Raw genomic sequence first — 22,233 nt, forward strand, 5'->3', positions numbered from 1 at the left:
AAAGTTTTGTTAGACATGACCTAACATGCAGAAAACCATATTGACTATCCCTAATCAGTGCCTCAGATATTTATATATTGGGTCCCTTGGAATACTTTCCAGCAACTTTCCCACTACTGATATCAGGCCCACCAGCCTATAATAACCTGTCTTATTCTTAGAGCCTTTTTTGATTTAAGATGGGTCTGGTGAAGCACAGCAATGACTTGCCTGCAGCAAATATAACTGCTAATTACTTTATTAATCAGTTTTTTTTCTTGAAAACAATCATTACAATCAATAGCCTGTAAATTCCCTTTCAGAGCTGAGCTTTAGAACTGCCTGTACAACCTGGCATATTTGTGTTGTGAACTGAAATCTCAAAAGTGCAGGACAATTGCAGCAGCCTGCACAGGCATAATTGAAGTGGCAGGGCCTGGGCCTGAGAACGAGGAACAAGCCAATGTTTGACTGACTTAAGCACCAGGCTACATTGGAAAGGTTGGACATGGGCTGATTTAAGGTGGTGGGTAACGGGCCTGGGTCTGGGAGCAAGGAACGACCTGCTGTTTGGCTGATTTGATTGTCAGGCCAGATTGAAAGGGTCAGGATAACAGAGTCGGTGTTCATCTCACTGCTTGCTGAAGTTTATGTGTTTCTGTGCTGAACTGAGACTGTAGCCTGCAACTAATGGGCTCCTAGAACAGCTACAGTAATGACAGGCTTCATGGCTGTGAACTCACTTTTGTGAACTTCAGTTCTGAATGTTACTTGCTTACTTTTATTCTTTGAATGATTTTTTTTATCTGTGTTTTGGGTGTTTGACGGCCTACTTTTGTTAATGGGTTCTTTTGAAGTTTTTTGTTTTGTGTCTGCCTCTAAGGAGACAACTCTCAAGGTTGTATATAGTATACGTAGTTTGATGATTAAATGAACTTTGAACTTTAAACGACAGAACAACTGTAACTGTCCTCCAATCCACCAGCACTTCACCCGTGGCTAAGGATCTCTGCTGGTGCCTCCGCAATTTCTGCACACACCTCCCATAGGGTATGAGGAGCACCTTGTCAGGCCCTAGTGATTTAATTTGCCTGAGGACAGCAAGCAGTTCCTCCTCTGCAATCTGTATAGGTTCCATGAACTCATTGCTGCATTTCCTCACATCTGTAGATTTTGTGTCCATCTCATGAGAAAATACAGATGAAAAAAAAATCCATTAAAAATTTTCCCCATCTGTTTTGGCTCTGATTTTCTGGAGTACCAATTTTGTTCCTTGCTATCATTTTGCTGTGAAAACAGCTGTAGGAGCCATTAGAATTCTCTTTCACCTTATCTGCTAGAGCGATCCAATGCCATCTTTTAGCCCCCCCCCCCCCCATTTCCTTCTTAAGTGTTCTGTTCCACTTCTTATATACCTCAAATACCTTATTTCTTCCTACCTGCCTATACCTGCTGTGCACCTCCTTATTTTTCTTAACCAGGGCATCAAAATCTCCCGAAAACAACGGTTCCATAAATCTATTATCCTTGCATTTTACTCTGACAGGAACATAAAACTTAGTGCTCTCAAAATTTCACCTTTGCAGGCTTCTCATTTGCTAAGTACACCTTTACCAGAAAACAACTTATCTCAACACACACTTGACAGATACTTCCTGAACCATCAAAATTAGCCTTTCTCCAATTTCAGGTTTATTATCACTGGCATGTGACATGAAATTTGTTAACTTAGCAGCATCAGTTCAATGCAATATATAATCTAGCAGAGAGAGAAAAAATAATAGTAATAAATAAAATAAAACATAATAATAAATAAATAAATTACATATATTGAATAGGTTATTAAAAATGTGTAAAAACAAAAATACTATCTGGACCTGAGGACCAGACCAATACTTTTCCATACTTAACATAATGACATTATGATCACAAAGTGTTACCCAACACAAATTTCACTACCCTGTCATATTCCCTTCTCAGAGATCTAGCATCACACTCTCTCAAATTGGGACTTCTATGTACTGATTAAGGAAACTTTTCTGACCATGTTTGACAAACTCTTTCCCATTGGAGTCCAGTTAATATATGGAAAATTGAAACACCTACTATCATAACCTTATATTTCTTGCAACACTTTTTGATCTCTTTACAAATTTGAATTGAAGAGATTGAGCATTGTCAGTTCAGTAATAATGGGCTTAATGATGCACTGAGAGATCAATTAGTTTCTGGAATCTTAAAAAAAAGCATTCAGAAATGGCTCCTAACTAAAGCACAACTTACTTTTAAAAGAACCATTGAAATTACTGTATCAATAGAAACAGAAACACCAGACAGAGATTCATTTGAGTTGCAGTCAGGAATGAAAGTGAGTGTGAATATAATTACGATGTCTGAACAGAAACTGGCCTGGCTGAATAAATGGTATTACCATTGTGGCAGGGGCTCACATACAGCAGATTAATGCAGATTTAAGGGTGAAACTTGCAGAAAATGCACCAAAGTAGGACACATACAAATAGCATGTCAGGCAGAAAAGAATAAATAGACTGCATAGGGAAATGATAAAGATAAAAAGTCAAGCTACAGTTTCAAAAAGAGCACTAATGTATGTACTGTTGGTGAAAAATCTGATAATGAGAGTGACACAAGAATGTGTAGCCTTGAGGTTTATAGTGTGAGAATTAACAATAGAAAAGCAATATGGCTAATACCAAAAGTGAATGGTAAATTGATTAAAATGGAATTATACACTAGTTCAGTCATTCCACAACATTAGTCGAGAGGCATTGAAAGATACTGAACTGAAGCCTCCAGATATCCAACTAAGAACTTATACTGGAGAAAATTCCTGTGGGAATGATATTTGTAAGAGTTAAATACAACTACCAAAAAGCCACATTGATCTTGTATGTGGTTAAAAAAAACAAGAGGACCAGCATGGTGATTGGCTGAGATAACTACAACTTGATTGGAATCATTCCGCTACTTGCATGTCACATCTCTTGAAATGAAGCCAACTGAAATCAAATTAAGAAATGTACTGGATGATGCCATAGCTGTCTCCATACTGAACACCATGAATCATTGCCCAACAGAGGATAAACAGTTGCTGGTGCCAACCTTTGTGCCTCTATTTGGAAAGCATATTGGACCAAGTAAGGAAGATGCTACTCAGAGAAAGAATGAAAGTGACCAAAGCAGTTGTCTGACTATTACAGTTTTTGTAGGCAACACATCTGAGAAAACTTCTGATATGTTAATCAGGCAGTGACTTGTGAAATGTGGCTTTGTTTTAAGCTGGAAGAGAGTTCAAGGAGCCTCTTGAAAGTTGCAAAAATTTAGAAAAAGGATGGAGAAGAAAGGTGTCCAGAGCTGTCAGATCCATTTCCTGAAGTTTCAGAGTCAACTCCTGCAACCACTATGGAAAAAGCCCCAAAATCTGAGATTGCTTTTACAACCACAAGTCTCACCTGCCAGGCAGAGTGATCCCCCTTGTCAGTAAAGATATTATCCCACAAGAGTAGGGAATTCTCCGTGGCGATTAAATATTTAGGCCTGAATGGGACAATTAAAAATTTACTATGTTGTGGGGATGTCTGTATATAGTAGTTGTATATTGTGTATTTAGTTGAGATGCATTCTGTATTGAGCTAGAGTTTATAGCTTTGCAGGGAGGTGTGTTGCGCATTTAATATTTAAGTAATCTTGTGTGTATATATATATATATATATATATACACACACACACACACACACACACCCACAGAGACATATATATTAATTAAGCATTCTTATTTACTTAAAATAACTAATTATAGGTTATATGTAAAATACATGAATTGCAGACGTCATCACGCTACCATGTGATACATGCGTGCCTTGCTTAAAGTAAACACGAAGTTACTTGTACATTTCAGATGCGCATGTCTTCCTCTGAATTAGCTTAATGTTTTGAAGTTACAAGACATGGCAGAATGTTCCGTTAGTGGACAGGCATATTTTCCTGTTTAGATGTTAGGTAGAGTTTGGTGAGTATGTGTCCTTTTTCCTTGTGAGGTTGAGTGTGTTCAGGAAGTCCACTGTGCAGAACATTGCTGTACTTTCTTGATCAGTGCCTATAAAAGGTATTAACCCCCCCCCCCCCCGGAAGTTTTCATGTTTTGTTGTTTTACAACATTGAATCACAGTGGATTTAATTTGGCTTTTTTGATACTGATCAACAGAAAAATACTCTTTTGTGTCAAAATGAAAAAATTTCTGTGCAAAGTGATCTAAATTAATTACAAATTTAAAATGCCAAATAATTGATTGCATATGTATTCAACCACTTCATGTTAGTATTTAGTAGTTGCACCTTTGGCAGCAAATATAGCTTTGAGTCTGTGTGACTAGGTCTCTATCAGATTTGCACATCTGAACGCTGTAATTTTTCCCCATTCTTCTTTAAAAACTGCTCAAACTCTACCAGATTGCATAGGGATTGTGAGTGAACAGCCCTTTTCAAGTCCAGCCATAAATTCTCAATTGAATTGAGGTTTGGACTTTGACTTGGCCACTCCAGGATGTTAACTTTGTTGCTTATACATTATTCCTCTGTAGCTTTGGCTTTATGCTTGGGGTCATTGTCTTGCTAGAAAACAAATCTTCTCCTCAGTCACAGTTCTCTTTCAGACTGCATCAGGTTTTCCTCCAGGATTTCCCTGTATTTTACTGGATTCATTTTACCCTCTAACTTCAGAAGCCTTCCAGGGCCTACTGCAGTGAAGCATCCCCACAGGATGATTTAGCCTCACCATGCCTCAGGATAGGAATGGTGTGTTTCTAATGATGTGTGGTGTTTAGCTTATGCCAAATTTAGCATTTAGTCAGATGGTTTCATCAGACCATGGAACCTTCTTCCAGCTGACTTCAGAGGCTCTTATGGCAAACTCTTGCTGAGATTCCATGTGAGTGTTTTCAACAGTGGTTTTTCTTTGCCAGTCTTCCATAAAGCTGGGACTGGTGAAGCACCCGGGCAACATTTGCAGTCTCTCCCATCTCAGCCACTGAAGATTTTAACTCCTCTAGATTTGTCATAGGTCTCTTGGTGTCCTCCCTCACTTGTCCCCTTCTTGCACAGTCACTCGGTTTTTTGAGGACTGCTTGCTCTAGGCAGATTTACAGCTATACCATATTTTTTTCATTGCTTGATGATTGACTTAACTGTACTCCAAAGGATATTCAGTGACTTGGAAATTTTCTTGTATCCATCTCCTGACTTATGCTTTTCAATAACCTTTTCACAGAGTTGCTTAGAGTGTTCTTTTGTCTTCATGGTGTAGTTTCTTCCGGAATACTGACTCACCAGCAGTTGGACCTTCCAGATACAGATACAGGTGTATTTTTACTACAGTCAATTGAAACAGTTCAACTGTACACAGGTCTCTAAAAACAGATCTCCATTTAGTCAATTATGTGGCTTCTACAATCAATTGGCTGCACCAGTGATGATTTGGTGTGTCATATTAAAGGGTGAATACTTAAGCAATCATTTATTTTATGTTTTATATTTGCAATTAATTTAGATAATTTTTAGAGATCTGTTTTCACTTTGACATGAAAGACAGTTTTTCTGTTGATCAATGTCAAAAAAGTGAAATTAAATCTACTGTGATTCAATGTTGTAAAACAATAAAACATGAAAACTTCCAAGGAGAAGGGGTGGTAAGCACTTTTTATAAGCACTGTAACCACTGTCTCGTTACCCTTCTTGGACTTAACTTGTGCTGGAACCGAGGGAAGTTTGCAGTCATGACCACCAGCTCCTGTAAGGCCATTAGATGCCAGGGCACTGCTTACTGCTTTGTCTGATTCGTTCATGACTTGTTTTGATTCTGCACCCTTTTTTGTTAAAGTGAATATGAAGTATGAGATGTTTGCTACCTTTACTTTGCATGAAAGACACTTCCTGTAGTCCTTGAAGGTGTGTCCTGGCTGGCTGACCTCAGTCAAAGTCAAGTTTATTCTTACATGTACAGGTGCAATAAGAAATTTACTTGTAACAGCATCACAGACACAAAACATTAGAGACAAATCATTCAGAAGCAAAATACAAATGAAGTATAAATTACACAGTAAGGAGCTAAATTAGAACACAAATACTGCCGGATAGTTAAGTGCTAGTACAATTTACTAGGAACCTCTTAGAATCCTAGGTAAATGGAACAGGTCCTCCAATTCACTAAGTCCATGCTGACCAGCAATGACCTATTTATACTATTCCTACATTTAATCCTGCGTTTTATTATTCTAATTATTATTATTCAAAGTACATTTATTCTCCAAGTATGTATACATTATACAACCTTGATTATCTCCTAACAGGCAGCCAAAAACAAGGAAACCTAAAAGAACCCATAAAAAACACCTGCAAAATGCTAGAGCAATTCAGCAGACAGGCAGCATCTATGGAAAGGAGTACAGTTGACATTTAGGGCCAAGACCCTTCGCCAGGACTGGAGAAAAAAAGATGAGGAGTCAGGGTACTGGAAAAAAAAAGATGAATCCCTGGTTCCTCATCATTTTTTCTCCAGCCCTCCTGAAGAGTCTTGGCCCAAAACATCAACTGTACTCCTTTCCATAAATGCTGCCTTGCCTGCTGGGTTCCTCCAGCATTGTGTGTGTTTTACTTGAATTTCCAGCATCTGCAGATTTTCCCTTGTTTGAGATTAGATTACTACACTCCAAAGTCTCTTTCAGGGATGCCTACCCTGAAGAAGTTTAAATTTTCTGAAGCTTGATTCATCTTTTTTTTTCCCAGATCTGCCGAAAGGTCTCAGCCCAAAACTTCGACTGTACTCTTTTCCATAAATGTCTGGCCTGCTGTGTTCCTCCAGCAATTTGTGTGTGTTACTTGGATTTCCAGCACCTGCAGATTTTCTTTTCTTTGTCATCAAACTCCCCAATGTGCAGTGAAAAGAAACTAATCACAAGCAAATACCTTTGTGAACTGAAGTCCACAAAGAGAGTTCAAGACCCATAGGTCAGTGCACAACCGAGTAAACATCACAGAGCAAGCAGTGAGCTGAACTGTCCCAACCCTTGCCTCGGGCCTTGACACCCTGACTTTTTCAATCTGGCCTGCTGCTTAAGTGTAGACTGGGAGAGCGTTTCGCTGAACACCTACGATCTATCCGCAAGAGAAAGCAGGATCTCCCAGTGGCCACACATTTTAATTCCACGTCCCATTCCCATTCTGATATGTCTATCCATGGCCTCCTCTACTGTCAAGATGAAGCCACGCTCACATTGGAGGAACAACACCTTATATTCCGTCTGGGTAGCCTCCAACCTGATGGCATGAACATTGACTTCTCTAACTTCCGTTAATGCCCCTCCTCCCCTTCTTACCCCGTCCCTGATTTATTTATTTCCTCCCCTCCTTTTCTCTCTCTCTCTTTCTGCCCATCACTTTTTGCCTGTTCTCCATCTCCCTCTGCTGCTCCCCTCCCCCTTCCTTTCTCCCTAGGCCTCCTGTCCCATGATCCTTCCCCTTCTCCAGCTTTTGCCAATCATCTTTTCAGCTCTTAGCTTCACCCCACCCCCTCCTGTCTTCTATCATTTCGGATTTCCCCCTCCCCCTCCTACTTCCAAATCTCTTACTATCTTTTCTTTCAGTTAGTCCTGATGAAGGGTCTCAGCCCGAAACGTTGACAGTGCTTCTTCCTATAGATGCTGTCTGGCCTGCTGCGTTCCACCAGCATTTTGTATTTGTTGTTTGAATTTCCAGCATCTGCAGATTTCCTTGTGCTGCTTAAATTGTTGTCCACACATTAGTTTCAGTTGCTTCGATATGCTCTGGGGTCTGGACCCTGCCGCTTTGATTCAGTCTGTACCTAACCTTTTCAATTTGGCATACAGTATACTTAAATTGATTGAATCTAGGGTCTTCCTTGCTCTCGGCAATGGGCCAGCTGTCTCACCTCGCCTCAGTTCTGCTACATTGAATTGCTTCCAAATCCAAAGGGAAGTTACAGACTTGCTTGCGATGATTGTTTATCAGAAAAAGAATAATTAATAAAGTATTCAGTTGTTCTCCTTGTTAATTAGCTACCAGCTGGAAGTCATTGAGATTCTCCAGTGCCATCTTGAAATGCAATTCTCCCACATTTTCATCAATTACCCCAAATTCCTCTACTGACAAGGAGAAATTTATTGCAGCCAATTAACCTACCAACCTGCACACCTTTATGATGTGACTTGGGGAGAACTTGCAAATTCCACACAAACATCTAAGGATAGAATTGAATCTGGGTCTTTGGTGCTGTGTGGCAGTGTTTGTACCAGCTGTTTCACAATGCAGTCCTTTGAACTTCACCTGAAACAGTTTTGATGCCTCAGAGCTTTATACAACTTTGGTTAGTCCACAGCTGGACTTTTGTGTGTAGATCTTATCACCGCTCTATAGAGAAAGAGTGCAAAGGAGATATACCAATATATTGTTTGGAATTGAATGTTTCAGTCATGAGGACAGACTGAATGGGTTTTGATTTGTTTCCGTGGAGAAACAGAAGCAGAGGGAGAACATAAAAGAAATGCACAGTATTATAAGGGACATACATAGTGTAGATAGTGAGAATTTTCTTTTCTCTCAACTAAGATATTTAACATCAGAGACCACAGGTTTTTTGGCGGATTAGAGGGTATCTAAGGACTTTTTTCACCAAGTAGGTGGTTGTGATCTGAAGTGCACTGCCTGAGAAAGTAATGCAGGCAGGTGCACTCACAACATTTGAAAAGTAGCTGGATGAGCACTTATTTCACTAAAACCAAACACCAGTAGGTGGCATTGGAATAGATGAATGATGATAATTGGCATGTTGGGCTGAAGTCTTTTTCAGTATTGTGTGAGTCTAATCTTGTTTTCTCTTTGTTTCAGTCTCTATTTCATTAGTTGAAATTGGGTTCACTCTTGTGACTTCAAAGTACAGTATTCATTTTCTTTTAATTTGGATCAGTCTGAGTTATTGTAGTTATAACAACATCAATATGATAGGCTGATTAAATAAATGTGAAGTAAACATTTTTGGGGTCAATATAAAACAAATTACAGTAACCATTCTTTGCACTTGCATTTGGGTACAAGCTTACACTGGCTTCTGGACAGAGGTAGTTCACAAGAATGATCTCAGCTATGAAAGAATTTAATGTATGAGAGTATTTGATGTCTTTAGGACTGTACTCAATAGTGTTCAGAAGAATTGGGAGGGAGGAGAAAATTCAAACCTACTAGATACTGAAAGGCTTGGATAAATTGAACAGAGAGACAATGTTTCCAATAGTGGGAGAGTCTAGGATTTGAGGGTACAGCTTCAGAATTAAAGGACACCCCTTTAGAACTGAGATGAGGAATTTTCACACAAAAGGTGGAAGTTGGGGGTAAAGTTGACAAAGTCGATGAGCTCAGTATGGCTGCAGGAAGCGGCACCAATGCAGTCATCAGTGTAGCAGAGGAAGAGTTGGGGAGCGATGCTGGTGTAGGCTTGAAACATGAGCCTATTCTACATAGCTTACGAAAAGGCATGTATAGCTGGGACCCATGTGAGAGTCCATGGTTTGAAGGGAGGAGCCGAAGGGTGATGTCCAGTTCTGCTACACAAAGGAGAATGGTGGTGGAGTGGAACTGGCTGGGTATGTCATCCAGAAAGAACCAGAGAACTTTAAGGCTCTCCTGATTGGGGGGGGGGGGGGGGGGGTGGAGGGCGGTGGTAGATGTGTATAGCAACTGGACATATGTAGTGAAAATAAAATGATCAGGGACAGAGAACTTCAAGTCATTGAAAAGACAAAGAGCAGGTGAAGTGTTGTGAATGTAGATAGGGACTGAACCAGGCATCTTTTTAAAAATCAACCGTGATTGACACAGACTTAATGGGCAGAATGACAGAATCTTGCTCCTATATCTTGTGGTGTTATGAGATATTTGGAAGAGGAGTATATGAACATGTGTGCCAGCTTTCCACAAATATTCAGATAACAATGTATTTATCTTCATTCCTCTTCGCAAGGCAAAAGATCTGGTAATCAATGTTTTCAAAGCTGTTGATAGCAGAGACATATGATCTTTTGCAGGAAAAGCTTCAACCATGCACCTCTGCCTGAATTGCTCTGACTATGTAGGTGAAGGTCTTTGACTTATTTCACACCCAGTCTCTAAATAATTCCAGGCAGGAGTGGCTGATCTTCGCAATGTATCACAGTTTACTGAGCACCACAGGTCATTGATATTCCATATTCAAGCAAAATAGACTCTTTATCCTTAGGCAGTAACCATTATGCATAATAGGTGAAATATTTGTTTCAAGCCCTTTCCTTGGGAAGAAATTCAATGTGTATTGCACACTAAGCATACGTCATAGGTGACCACAACTAGGAAGCACTCTTTTGCTAAATGTACCTTTGTTGTATCTGCAAAATTCACCCAACACTTTCAATCTTAGGTAATGGCCAATGTCACTGTGAGGAAGGACCAGATCCTGGGAATAAGGCATATCTTTTTTATATGATTGGCTTCTTATCCCTACTGCAATTAATATAGGAAGAGCTTCATTGTAATAGCCACTGTATTACAAGACCATAGGGAATGTTGTTGTCTCCAAATTGACATTTCTAAGCGAAAATAGAGACCCCATGCTGTGGAGACAATAATGGGGCTAGGAGACAACAATAAAGTGCAATGAAAATTGCATGCTCTTTCACCTTACCTTTTCTCAGCTCTTTGTTAAGGAGTAACACATGCAAAGTGCTGGAGGGAAAAGCAGGCTAGGCAGCATCTATGGAAAAGAGTACAGTCGACATTTTGGGCTGAAACCCTTTAGCAGGACTGTACTATGGCTTGTACTCTTTTCCATAGATGCTGCTTGGCCTGCGGAGTACTTCCAGCATTTTGTGTGTGTTGCTCAGATTTCCAGCATCTGGAGATTTTCCTTTGTTTGTCTCTGTTAAGTATGAAGAATTCTCCTCAAGCAACATGAGTCTCTGTGACCCAAAGGAGGGTATTCTCTTTTCTCTTGTAGACAAACATCCTGCAAGCATAAAGAAAGGAGTTAATATCAAAGTTTCAGTAATAATCTGATTTTCAATACATAGTTGTGATTAAGCTTATGATGTGACCTGCATGTTGTTCAGAATGCCTGATGTGAACAGCGAGGTGTGTATGTGTGTGTGTGTTCCCTCCTTTATAGCTGTGTAGCTTGGGTAACCTACAGCCGTCACATCAAGTCCTTGGAGTGCTTCCATGTAAGCTGCCTTTAGCACATCCTGGGAATTACCTGGCATGAACGGGTGCCTCACACTGAAATACTTGTAAAGACCAACTGCAGAAAAGTATTGAGGCCATCATCACCCAGCATCAGCTGCAGTGGCTGGGGCATGTGATAAGGGTGGCCCCATGTTGGCTACCCCGCAGAGTGTTATACGGCCAGCTACATCATGGTCGACGCTCAGCTGGAGGGCCAAAGAAGTGCTATAAGGATCAGATGAAGAATGCTTTAAGGAAGTGCAAGATCAGACCCGAGGACCTGGATGATGTTGCTGCTGACCATATCACTTGGCAACAGCTGTGTAGGAACAGGGTTTATATTCTGGAGAAGGAAAGAATAACTAGAAGATATTGGAGTATAAAAGTTGCAACTTGCTATTTGCTAGAGAATGAAATCTTAGGAATGTAGAAGACAATGGTGTGTTAATGAGAAGTAGCTAAGAGATGTAGATTAGAACATGATTAAGTCAATGGGTAGAAACAATAGTGGCAGATGTATGTGTGATACACAACTATAGACCGATTGCATATGCTAATACAACTAAACCAGGAGATTGCTATAAAACATGCTATGTCCAAGGATCAGTGGGCAATCAGCGACTAGCTCAATGACTGTCTCAGCTTTGATTTGCAAATTAAAGTTTAACCCTTCTTGAAGAATCTTCTGCGTCTCCTAATCATTTGTGGGGCATGAGAAACCACGACAAAATTGGCGACCGCGGTAGGACTGGAAAGAGACCTGCGGAAAGGAAACGGCAGATTGGGGACACTTCCCAGTCCTCTAGGGACCCCCAACAGAATTTAGGGTGCACCCAAACAAAAGGTAAGCACTTTTTGCGACAATTTGGACTAAGAATTCTGTTGGCTTTGGGGAGGTCTTGGAGTCTCAGAAGTGTGGAACCACTGCCGAAGTGTCTCTCCGGTCCAAAGAATCTGGCAGAATTGGGGGTTAACAGGAGGCTCAGAGGATTGATCAAGAACACTGCAGTGAGGGTAAGTACAAATAAGTTAATAAAAAGTTAAGTTAAGAAAAATTCCACGTGGTGTTGGTAAGTCCCTGTGGATACCGCTTCGTATAAAATGAAGATTTGAATGGGCAAAGAAAGGGAAAATAGAATTAGAGTAAATAATATCCCTGTGGATACCGCTTCGTATGAAACAAAGGTCTGAACTGGCAGGGCTGGTAGATAGACGATAGACTAGGCATAGAATTAGAATAAATAATATTATCCAGTAAACGAACTGTGAATCTCTGAAATACCTTATAAAGAGAGAAAAACATGAAAGGTAAAGGAACGGCAGTAGAGATTCTGAGCAAAAAATTCCCGATAAATAAAAATGAGAACACAAAAACTTAAGAAAAATGGGAAAAAAGAACCAAAAACCTGGTCACAAAATGGCCAAGAGAAGGAACTTTTGATGTAAGCTTGTGTGAAGAAATGGAGGATCTAATTAAAAATTACAAACCAAAAGATAAATCTAAGAAAAGAGGGCAAAAACGAGAACGAGAAATGGAAGTGCTAAAACACTTCAGAATGGAGGGAGAAAGGCTGAGGAGGACAGGTAGAATATTGATTACAAGCGAGGAAGACACAAAGGTGCTGGAGAAACAGCCTGTTAGAGAGAGAGGAAGGTACAGTAAGAAACTGGCTTCAGCTCCGTACCCGGATGCGAAAGAAATAAAAAAGCCCCCTCCCTATAATGAGGAAGGAACCCCTAAGCAGTGCCCCCTGCTGACGGGGACAGTAAACATGCAGGGAGAAGTACAAGTTTGGGATAATGAGGAAGAAAAAAACAATATGAGAAGGAAAAAGCGGCGATATGGAAGGAGATACAGGCAGACAGGATAAAGGTGGAACAGGCACAGAGAGAAATGGAAGAAGGGATTGAACGGATGAAATACTTGAGAGGAAAAGGAGTATAAGGAGTATCGGTTATACTATAGAAATAAACAGACTAGAAAAGAAGGTGACTCATTGGAGGAGCAAGAGTTAAGTGGAGAGAGAGAGGATGCGAGAATTTGCGGGGAAGAGGTAGGAGGCAGAAGCCGAGAAGAGCAGGAGGAGGCAGTAGGGGAGCGACTTGCGGAAGTAGAGAGAGAGCCGGATAAGTTACTGAGAGGGGATTGCCAAAAGAGATGCGAAAAATACTCCAGGGGCCAACCAAGTATTGAATCGAGACAGAAAGGAAGGACTCCACAAGGAGACCGAGAGAAGGAGAGGACCCCGGAGACATTTGTGTGGGAGGCAGTAAAGACATACCCTGAGACAGATGGGGAGTCAGGTGAGGAGGAGAGCCAGGGCAGGTGGGAAGAAGGAGAAAGAATGATGCCGTTCTTAGTAAAAGGATCAGGACAAGTGCAGTATATCCCTTGGGGATCCCAGGACCTAGAAGGGCTGAAAAACACTCTGCCCAATCTACATGAAGGAGCAGGGAAATGGATTAGAGCCTTTGAAGAAGAAACGGCGGGATGATTATTGGCTATGGGAGATTTGAAGACGCTATTGATAAGGTTGATGGGAACCAAATTTAACAAATTAATGGAAATGGCTGGCATAGTAAACTCAAACGACCCAAGAACTGATGGAGACGGGTTTGACAGAGTGAGGCAGAGGGTATGGCAGGCCCTCAGAAAGCTTTATCCACCCAAAGTGGACCCCAAAGCCTTAAAAGGGGATCCACTGGGAGACACTGAAAACCCAGCAGCCTACATAGAAAACCAGTTGAAAAGGTGGAGACTGGAGACTGAGCAAGAGGTGGAGAATAGCTTATTTATGACCTCACTGTTCCAACATAGCATTTTGGATGCAATGCCTCCACAAGTAAAATCCAAACTGGAGGAAGTGGTTGGGCTAACGTCAAAGACCCCACAAGAATTTAGAGGCCACGTAGTCCATGCGGTTGAGAAATACTGGAAAGACAAACAAAGGTTGGCTGAGCAGCAGGAAGAGGTGCAAAGAAAGTTAATACAAATGCAGCTCGAAGAGCTCAAAAAGAAGGAAAAAGAGAAAAACAAAAAGATGCTGCCAGCAACCACTGGTCCGAGAACAGCCATCGAACTGGATGATGCACCGCTATATGGAGGAACCGATCATACTGTAAGACAAGGACCGGAAAACCCCATGCCAATAATCGTCTTCGGAGGAGCATTCCCACAAATGCCCTATCAGGAACAGACTAAATTCAAACTGCCCAGACATGACTGGAAGTCCCAAGGAGGGGGACAGAGGAGCTATGGGCAGAGGGGACCAGTGAGGAGACAGGGGGAAAGAGGGGTAGAGAGATTGTGCTGGGGGTGTAATCAGCCAGGTCACATGAGAAGAGATTGTCTGTTTACACCATGGCCTGTCACACACCAGCAGGAACCGATAAGAAGGGAACTAAAGTTTAGCCAAGGACCAGCCCCCACAAGCCCAAGCGGAGCTGTGAACCCCTATGCGAGGTATTAGGGGTGCCCCGAGAACTTGAGTGGGAAGGGACATTACCCAATGATAACAAGGGAGGCAGACGAGGAACCCATTGTTCAGGTTATGTTAGAAGGGCAACTGACACCAATGATGATAGATACTGGAGCCACGTACACTTGCGTACAGCCACAGTACGCCCTTCACCTTCCCATGTCAGGAAAGTTTATTAAGACGGTAGGGTTCTCGGGGAAAACACAGTTGACACAGTGCACGGCTCCAGTGCGGTTGAGGACGTGAACTAAAGGAATTGTTTTGCCGGTGCTAGTATTTAAAGGAACTCCGATTAATTTGTTAGGCAGAGATGCCTTATTGAAACTGGAATTAAAATTAGGATGCACCGGAAATGGGCTGAGTGTGGGAAGAGCAGGGGCTCAATTGATAGTGCGAGAAGACAAGAAGGCTAATGTCTTTTGGATAGGAGACATCGCAGATCAGATTCAGGAAACCTGGGAGAAATGGAAAAAGGGTGTGCAGGCTATATTACCCAGGGCTGTAATGCCCAAATCTGAGCTACATTGTACAGTGATTTTTGACGAGACTCAGAACAGGGAGTTAGAGGAGAGATGGCACCTGAAGGTATGTGCCCAACAGCACCTGGAAGGGGAGGCTGTGATAATTGGAAAGCAAGGGGCAGCTTTACAAGTTAAGTGGAACACCTTTTTAGAAAAATGGTACAGGATACCGGAGGCTGCGCCCCACGTAACATTGTTGGTAAACAAGGGATATCAGCCTAAAGATTTAGGACCCTTAGTTAAGAGTGTTGAAACCATAACAGTGTGGGAGTAGATTGTAAGCGCTTCTGAGTCTCTTTCCCTGTCTCAGGTACAGAGGGACAGGTTTTTGGCTCAGTGGCCCAGGGTAACAGAGAATATTTAGAGGTCTTGGCGCAGAAAATTATAGTTTAACCCAAGATTTGGGAATAAGTGTTTGAGTTTATTGGGGCTTTTGTGCGCAGACTGTTAGTCTTTTCTCTGTGTGAGACCCTCTGAGTCTCAAAGGGGGGATATATTGGAGTATTAAAGTTGCAACTTGCTATTTGCTAGAGAATGAAATCTTAGGAACGTAGAAGACAATGGCGTATTAATGAGAGGTAGCTAAGAGATGTAGATTAGAACATGATTAAGTCACGAAATCCTAAGAATGTAGAAGACAATGGTGTGTTAGATGTAAATTATGTAGTCTGAGTTTGCGATTTGCTATGCATGTACCCAATTTAGTAGGAGAATGAACTATTAACAATGTAGAAGACAATGTTGTGTTAATGAGAGGAAGCTAAGAGATGTAGAATAGAACATGATTAAGTCAATGGGTAGAAACAACAGTGGCGGATGTACGTGTGGTACGCAACTATAGACCGATTGCATATGCTAATGCAATTAAACCAGGAGATTGCTATAAAACATGCTATGTCCAAGGATCAGTGGGCAATCAGCGACTAGCTCAATGACTGTCTCAGCTTTGATTTGCAAATTAAAGTTTAACTCTTCTTGAAGAATCTTCTGCATCTCTTAATCATTTGTGGGGCACGAGAAACCACGACAAAATTGGCGACTGCGGCAGGACCGGCAAGAGACCCGCGGAAAGGAAACGGAAGATTGGGGACGCTTCCCAGTCCTCTAGGGACCCCCACAAGGCTAACAGAATTAAGGGTGCACCCAAACAAAAGGTAAGCGCTTTTTGCGACAATTTGGACTAAGAATTCTGTTGGTTTTGGGGAGGTCTTGGAGTCTCAGAAGTGTGGAACCACTGCCGAAGTGTCTCTCCGGTCCAAAGAATCTGGCAGAATTGGGGGTTAACAGGAGGCTCAGAGGATTGATCAAGAACACTGCAGTGAGGGTAAGTACAAATAAGTTAATAAAAAGTTAAGTTAAGAAAAATTCCACGTGGTGTTGGTAAGTCCCTGTGGATACTGCTTCGTATGAAACGAAGGTCTGAATGGGCAGGGCTGGTAGATAGACGATAGCAGAAGAGAGCCAGGAGAAATGCAGCCATGGTTGCCATCACTACCACCACTACCACATATATATATCCCACCTGCAACAGAGCTTGTGGGTCCAGGATAGAACTGTATATTCATCAAAGATCCCACCATTAAAGGAGATGACATTGTCATCGGATTTTGATGGATAACTGAAGAGAAGACTCTATGTGTGTGTGTGTGTGTGTGTGTGTGTGTGTGTGTGTGTGTGTGTGTGTGTGTGCACGCGCTGAGGATGATTGAGGACATTGCACAATTGTTTGAGCATGTGTGCTTGTAGATAAATTGATCTGTGCCTTCATAAAGGTTGCTCTTATGAGATCAGGTTCCAGAAGTAGAAGTGCAAATGTTGACAAAATAAGTGAAATAGGGTATGGTCGTGTTCTGCTCCCAGGTTCACTGATACCTGCATCTGGTGGTTAGTCCTGCTTCCTTCTGATTCCTCCTCCTCTTCAGCTCTGATCCTGGGGTCCACCTGCAGTGCAATCAGGATTACTAGCAAGGCACACGATAGACATTCCTTTTCTAGTGAATTCCATTTGTAGGTTGCATTTAGTAAATGATACAATGTTAAATTGCATGCAAAATAAAATTAGAGGATGAATAGAGTTGAGCAATGAAAGAAACAAAAATTGGAAAAAAAATTTGGCCACAACAGTTGCTATGTACTAAAAAGAGTATTCGTGTTTTTTTAAAACGTAAACTTTCAATGCCGGAAATCTTGTTTGGCACTAATTGAGACACATTAAAAATCACTTGCACATCAATGTACAGGCCTTGACCTTTCCGTGGCATGTTTAGTAGATAACTGGACTGACTCCATGCATTTCATTTATTTGATTACTGAGTGTCTTGGCAAGCCAACAATTCATGAGTGAACTAATTTCCTTCATGATAATCCTGAACATTGAAAGCCTTATGGTTATGTGGCCAATGATATTATTGGGGTCTTGATTTCACCTTGAGTAGAAGGAATAACATTATTCTAAATTAGGTTCTTAGCTAAAGGCGTCACTAGTAGCTCCTTGGTATTCTGAGAAGGCAAGATTGCAATTATTTTTGTAGTCAAATTAATCTCAAAATTTAAGTCAAATTCATATATAGGATAATACTTGCATTTCATTTAGTTGTAAGGTGCATTTGCAAACCAATTAACTGTTGATAAGAGTTCAGTAGTTATCATAGCTGATGCTACCCCACAAATTACCAGGATTATTAAATACAAAGAGCAAAGCTTTAGATAAATAGGTAAGAACACTGAAAATAGTGGAAGAATAGTGGAATGATTATTTGTCAAACTGATAACGAGCATCATAAGCATAATTTCTATAAACTTATGATGCCCATTATCAGTTTGAGAAAATGCTATTCATAAACTGGGAGAAGAGCCAATAGTTATATTATAAATTCTGTTTAATTCCCAATTTGTGTTTTTTTTCTGCTTTAGAACTTTATTTTTATCTGAGCAGCAAAGCAAATACATGAAATATGCAAACTATTGTGACAAGTAACCAGTGTTTAAAACTTTACAGACTATTTCAAGTGGATATGTACAACGGGAAACCAAGTGGAGTAATATTCCATCATTTAGAAGCAAACATGATCTGAAAGAACGACCAACTGAAAGACGTCATTCTGGTCAGGGAGATGGCACAAAGAAGGGTAATTTCATTGATTATGCATTTAGATAGCATTGTAAGGTCTATTGAATCTATGAAATAAATTGTAATAATTTTCTGCTGAAGCCCCCATTCCAGAATAAGTGAACTAAAGAAAAGCTCTGATCAGTTAAAATCCTTAGTCCTCTTCCTTCAGAATTTTCTGCCTCTTGTGCTATAAATATTTGTGACATTAATGTTTAGTTTAGATTAATTTAAAACATTCCAGGTTTTATATTTAATTATTAATCCAAAATTGAGCTAATTCTGATCTGACTTTACCTACTTTCTGCTGTAATAGAAAGGAGACATTTTTTCTATGATCAAGTAAAAAATGTAACTATTACAAAGTACACTTAAATGAGAATGCTTATGAAAGGGCACATTTTAATTTAAAGTGTAGCAGCTACAATAATGAGAAAGATTAATTTCTGAAATTGTTTTGTCTTACCTGAATGCTGAATGTGTCGTGGTTTCTCGTGCCCCACAAATAACTAGGAGACGCAGAAGGCTCTTCAAGAAGGGTTAAACTTTAATTTGCAAATCAAAGCTGAGACAGTCATTGAGCTAGTCGCTGATTGCCCACTGATCCTTGGACATAGTGTAGCGGTGTGCTACAAGCAGCGCTAAAATTACGACACGGAGTCGGTAACTGCAGTCGAAGGAAAAACTTTATTCGAAAACTTCAGCCTCACTTTTAAGCCTCTGTCAACCGGCCCCCCATGGCGAAGAGGCTCCAAAGCTCTGTGCTCGCAAACCCCCGTAGGCTATCTAATTGTGAGTCGGTTCGGATACGCTAGGAAATGAGGCGCTACATAACCCCCCCCCAGAACCGGCGATACACCCCCCAATGTCCACAGCCTGGGCCAGAACCTGCTTGGGAGGTCGGCCTCTGCGCCGAGGCGCCGGAAACTCGGCCGGTTGCGCCAGGTCCACATGGGCCGGCTTGAGGCGGTCCACCGTGAAAACCTCCTCCTTCCCCCCAACGTCCAGCACGAACGTGGACCCGTTGTTCCGGAGCACCATAAACGGCCCCTCGTATGGCCGCTGCAGCGGTGGCCGATGCCCGCCCCTTCGTACAAACACAAACTTACAGTTCCGTAGGTCTTTGGGTACACAGGTCGGGTGCCGCCCATGCTGTGAAGTGGGTATGGGGGCCAGGTTACCGAGCTTCTCGCGAAGTCTGCCCAGGACTGCAGCGGGTTCTTCCTCTTGCCCCCTCGGGGCTGGTAGGAACTCCCCGGGGACGGCCAGGGGCGCGCCGTATACCAACTCGGCCGACGAGGCGTGCAGGTCGTCCTTGGGCGCTGTGCGGATGCCGAGAAGGACCCAGGGAAGCTCGTCCGCCCAGTTGGCTCCTCGCAGGCGGGCCATGAGGGCCGACTTCAGGTGACGGTGGAAACGCTCCACTAGCCCGTTCGACTGTGGGTGGTAGGCAGTGGTGTGGTGCAGCTGAGTCCCCAAAAGGCTGGCCATAGCTGACCACAGGCTGGAGGTGAACTGGGCGCCTCTGTCGGAGGTAATGTGGGCTGGTACACCAAAGCGGGATATCCAGGTGGCGAGCAGGGCTCGGGCGCAAGATTCGGAGGTGGTGTCGGTGAGCGGGACCGCCTCTGGCCATCTTGTGAACCGGTCCACGATAGTCAGGAGGTAACGCGCTCCGCGCGACACTGGCAGGGGGCCCACGATATCCACATGAATGTGGTCGAAACGCCGGTGGGCGGGATGGAACTGCTGCGGTGGGGCTTTGGTGTGCCGCTGAACCTTGGCCGTCTGGCAGTGCATGCACGTTCTGGCCCATTCACTGACCTGTTTGCGGAGACCGTGCCAAACGAACCTGCTGGAAACCAGCCGGACAGTTGTCCGGATGGAGGGATGCGCCAAGTTATGAATGGAGTCGAAAACACGTCGCCGCCAGGCTGCGGGGACGACCGGACGGGGCTGGTCGGTGGCGACGTCACAGAGTAGGGTCCTCTCACCTGGGCCCACGGGGAGGTCCTGGAGCTGCAAACCAGAGACTGCAGTCCTGTAACTCGGAATCTCCTCATCTACCTGCTGTGCCTCTGCCAGTGCCTCAAAGTCTACCCCTTGGGAAAGGGCATGAACGGTAGGGCGAGAGAGCGCATCCGCCACGACATTGTCCTTACCCGAGACGTGCCGGACATCCGTTGTGTATTCAGAGATGTAGGACAGGTGGCGTTGCTGGCGGGATGACCAGGGGTCGGATGCTTTCGTAAACGCAAAGGTAAGCGGTTTGTGGTCCGTGAACGCGGTGAAGGGCCGACCTTCTAGGAAGTACCTGAAATGCCGGATTGCCAGGTAGAGCGCCAACAGTTCCCGGTCAAAAGCACTGTACTTGAGCTCGAGTGGCCGCAGGTGTTTGCTGAAAAACGCCAGGGGTTGCCAGCGACCTGCGATGAGCTGCTCCAGCACCCCACCGACTGCCGTGTTTGATGCGTCCACTGTGAGGGTGGTAGGGGTGTCCATTCTGGGATGTACTAGCATTGCGGCGTCAGCCAAAGCTTCCTTCGTTTGAACGAAAGCGGCGGCGGACTCCTCGTCCCAGGTAATGTCCTTGCTCGGACCCGACATCAGGGCGAACAGGGGGCGCATGATCCGGGCAGCTGAAGGGAGGAAGCGGCGGTAGAAATTGACCATACCTACGAATTCCTGAAGGCCTTTGATCGTGGTGGGTCGGGGGAAGTGGCGGACCGCATCTACCTTAGCGGGCAGAGGGGCTGCCCCGTCTTTAGTAATCCTGTGGCCCAGGAAGTCAATGGTATCAAGTCCGAACTGGCATTTGGCAGGGTTGATTGTAAGACCGTACTCACTCAGTCGGGCGCAGAGTTGACGGAGGTGGGACAGATGCTCCTGACGACTGCCGCTGGCTATGAGGATGTCATCCAAATAGATGAACGCGAAGTCCAGGTCCCGTCCCACCGCGTCCATTAACCGCTGGAACGTCTGTGCGGCATTCTTCAGGCCGAACGGCATGCGGAGGAACTCGAAGAGGCCAAACGGGGTGATGAGAGCCGTTTTGGGGACGTCGTCAGGATGCATCGGGATTTGATGGTACCCTCGGACAAGGTCGACCTTGGAGAAGATCCGGGCGCCGTGCAGGTTTGCCGCAAAGTCCTGAATGTGCGGCACAGGGTAGCGGTCCGGTGTGGTAGCCTCGTTCAGCCTGCGGTAGTCGCCGCACGGTCTCCAGCCCCCCGTCGCTTTGGGCACCATGTGCAGGGGGGAAGCCCAGGGGCTGTCGGACCGCCGGATGATCCCCAATTCCTCCATTCTCTGGAACTCCTCCGCCAGTCGGAGCTTGTCCGGGGGAAGCCGCCGAGCACGGGCATGGAGGGGTGGTCCCTGTGTCGGGATGTGGTGCTGTACGCCGTGCCTGGGCATGGCTGCTGTGAACTGCGGTGCCAGAACCGATGGGAACTCCGCCAGGACCCTGGTGAAGTCGTTGTCGGACAGCGTGATGGAGCCGAGGTGAGGGGCTGGCAACTGGGCCGCGCCCAGGGAGAACGTCTGAAAGGTCTCGGCGTGTACCAGTCTCTTCCTGGGCAGGTCAACCAGCAGGCTGTGAGCTCGCAAAAAATCCGCACCCAGAAGCGGTTGGGCTACGGCGGCCAGTGTGAAGTCCCACGTGAACTGGCTGGGGCCGAACAGTAGCTGCACCTGACGGGTGCCATAGGTCCTTACTGTGCTGCCATTCGCGGCCCTCAGGGGGGGACCCGGTGCCCTGCTGCGGGTGTCGTAACTCGTCGGAGGTAAAACGCTGATCTCAGCCCCAGTATCGACCAAAAACCAGCGTCCCGACCTTCTATCCCACACATACAGGAGGCTATCC

General features: G+C 43.7%; 1 protein-coding gene across 1 annotated transcript in view; it reads left to right on the forward strand.

The window, feature by feature from the left end:
- Positions 1–22,233, forward strand: part of gra (granulito) — a 75,643-nt gene that overhangs the window by 36,473 nt on the left and 16,937 nt on the right. Inside the window, exon 4 of the mRNA XM_059978806.1 lies at positions 18,258–18,387. Within this exon, the coding sequence (XP_059834789.1) occupies positions 18,258–18,387 (130 nt within the window). The remainder of the gene's footprint in view (positions 1–18,257; positions 18,388–22,233) is intronic.

Source organism: Hypanus sabinus, chromosome 1 (assembly GCF_030144855.1).
Source record: "Hypanus sabinus isolate sHypSab1 chromosome 1, sHypSab1.hap1, whole genome shotgun sequence".
Lineage (NCBI taxonomy): Eukaryota > Metazoa > Chordata > Chondrichthyes > Myliobatiformes > Dasyatidae > Hypanus > Hypanus sabinus.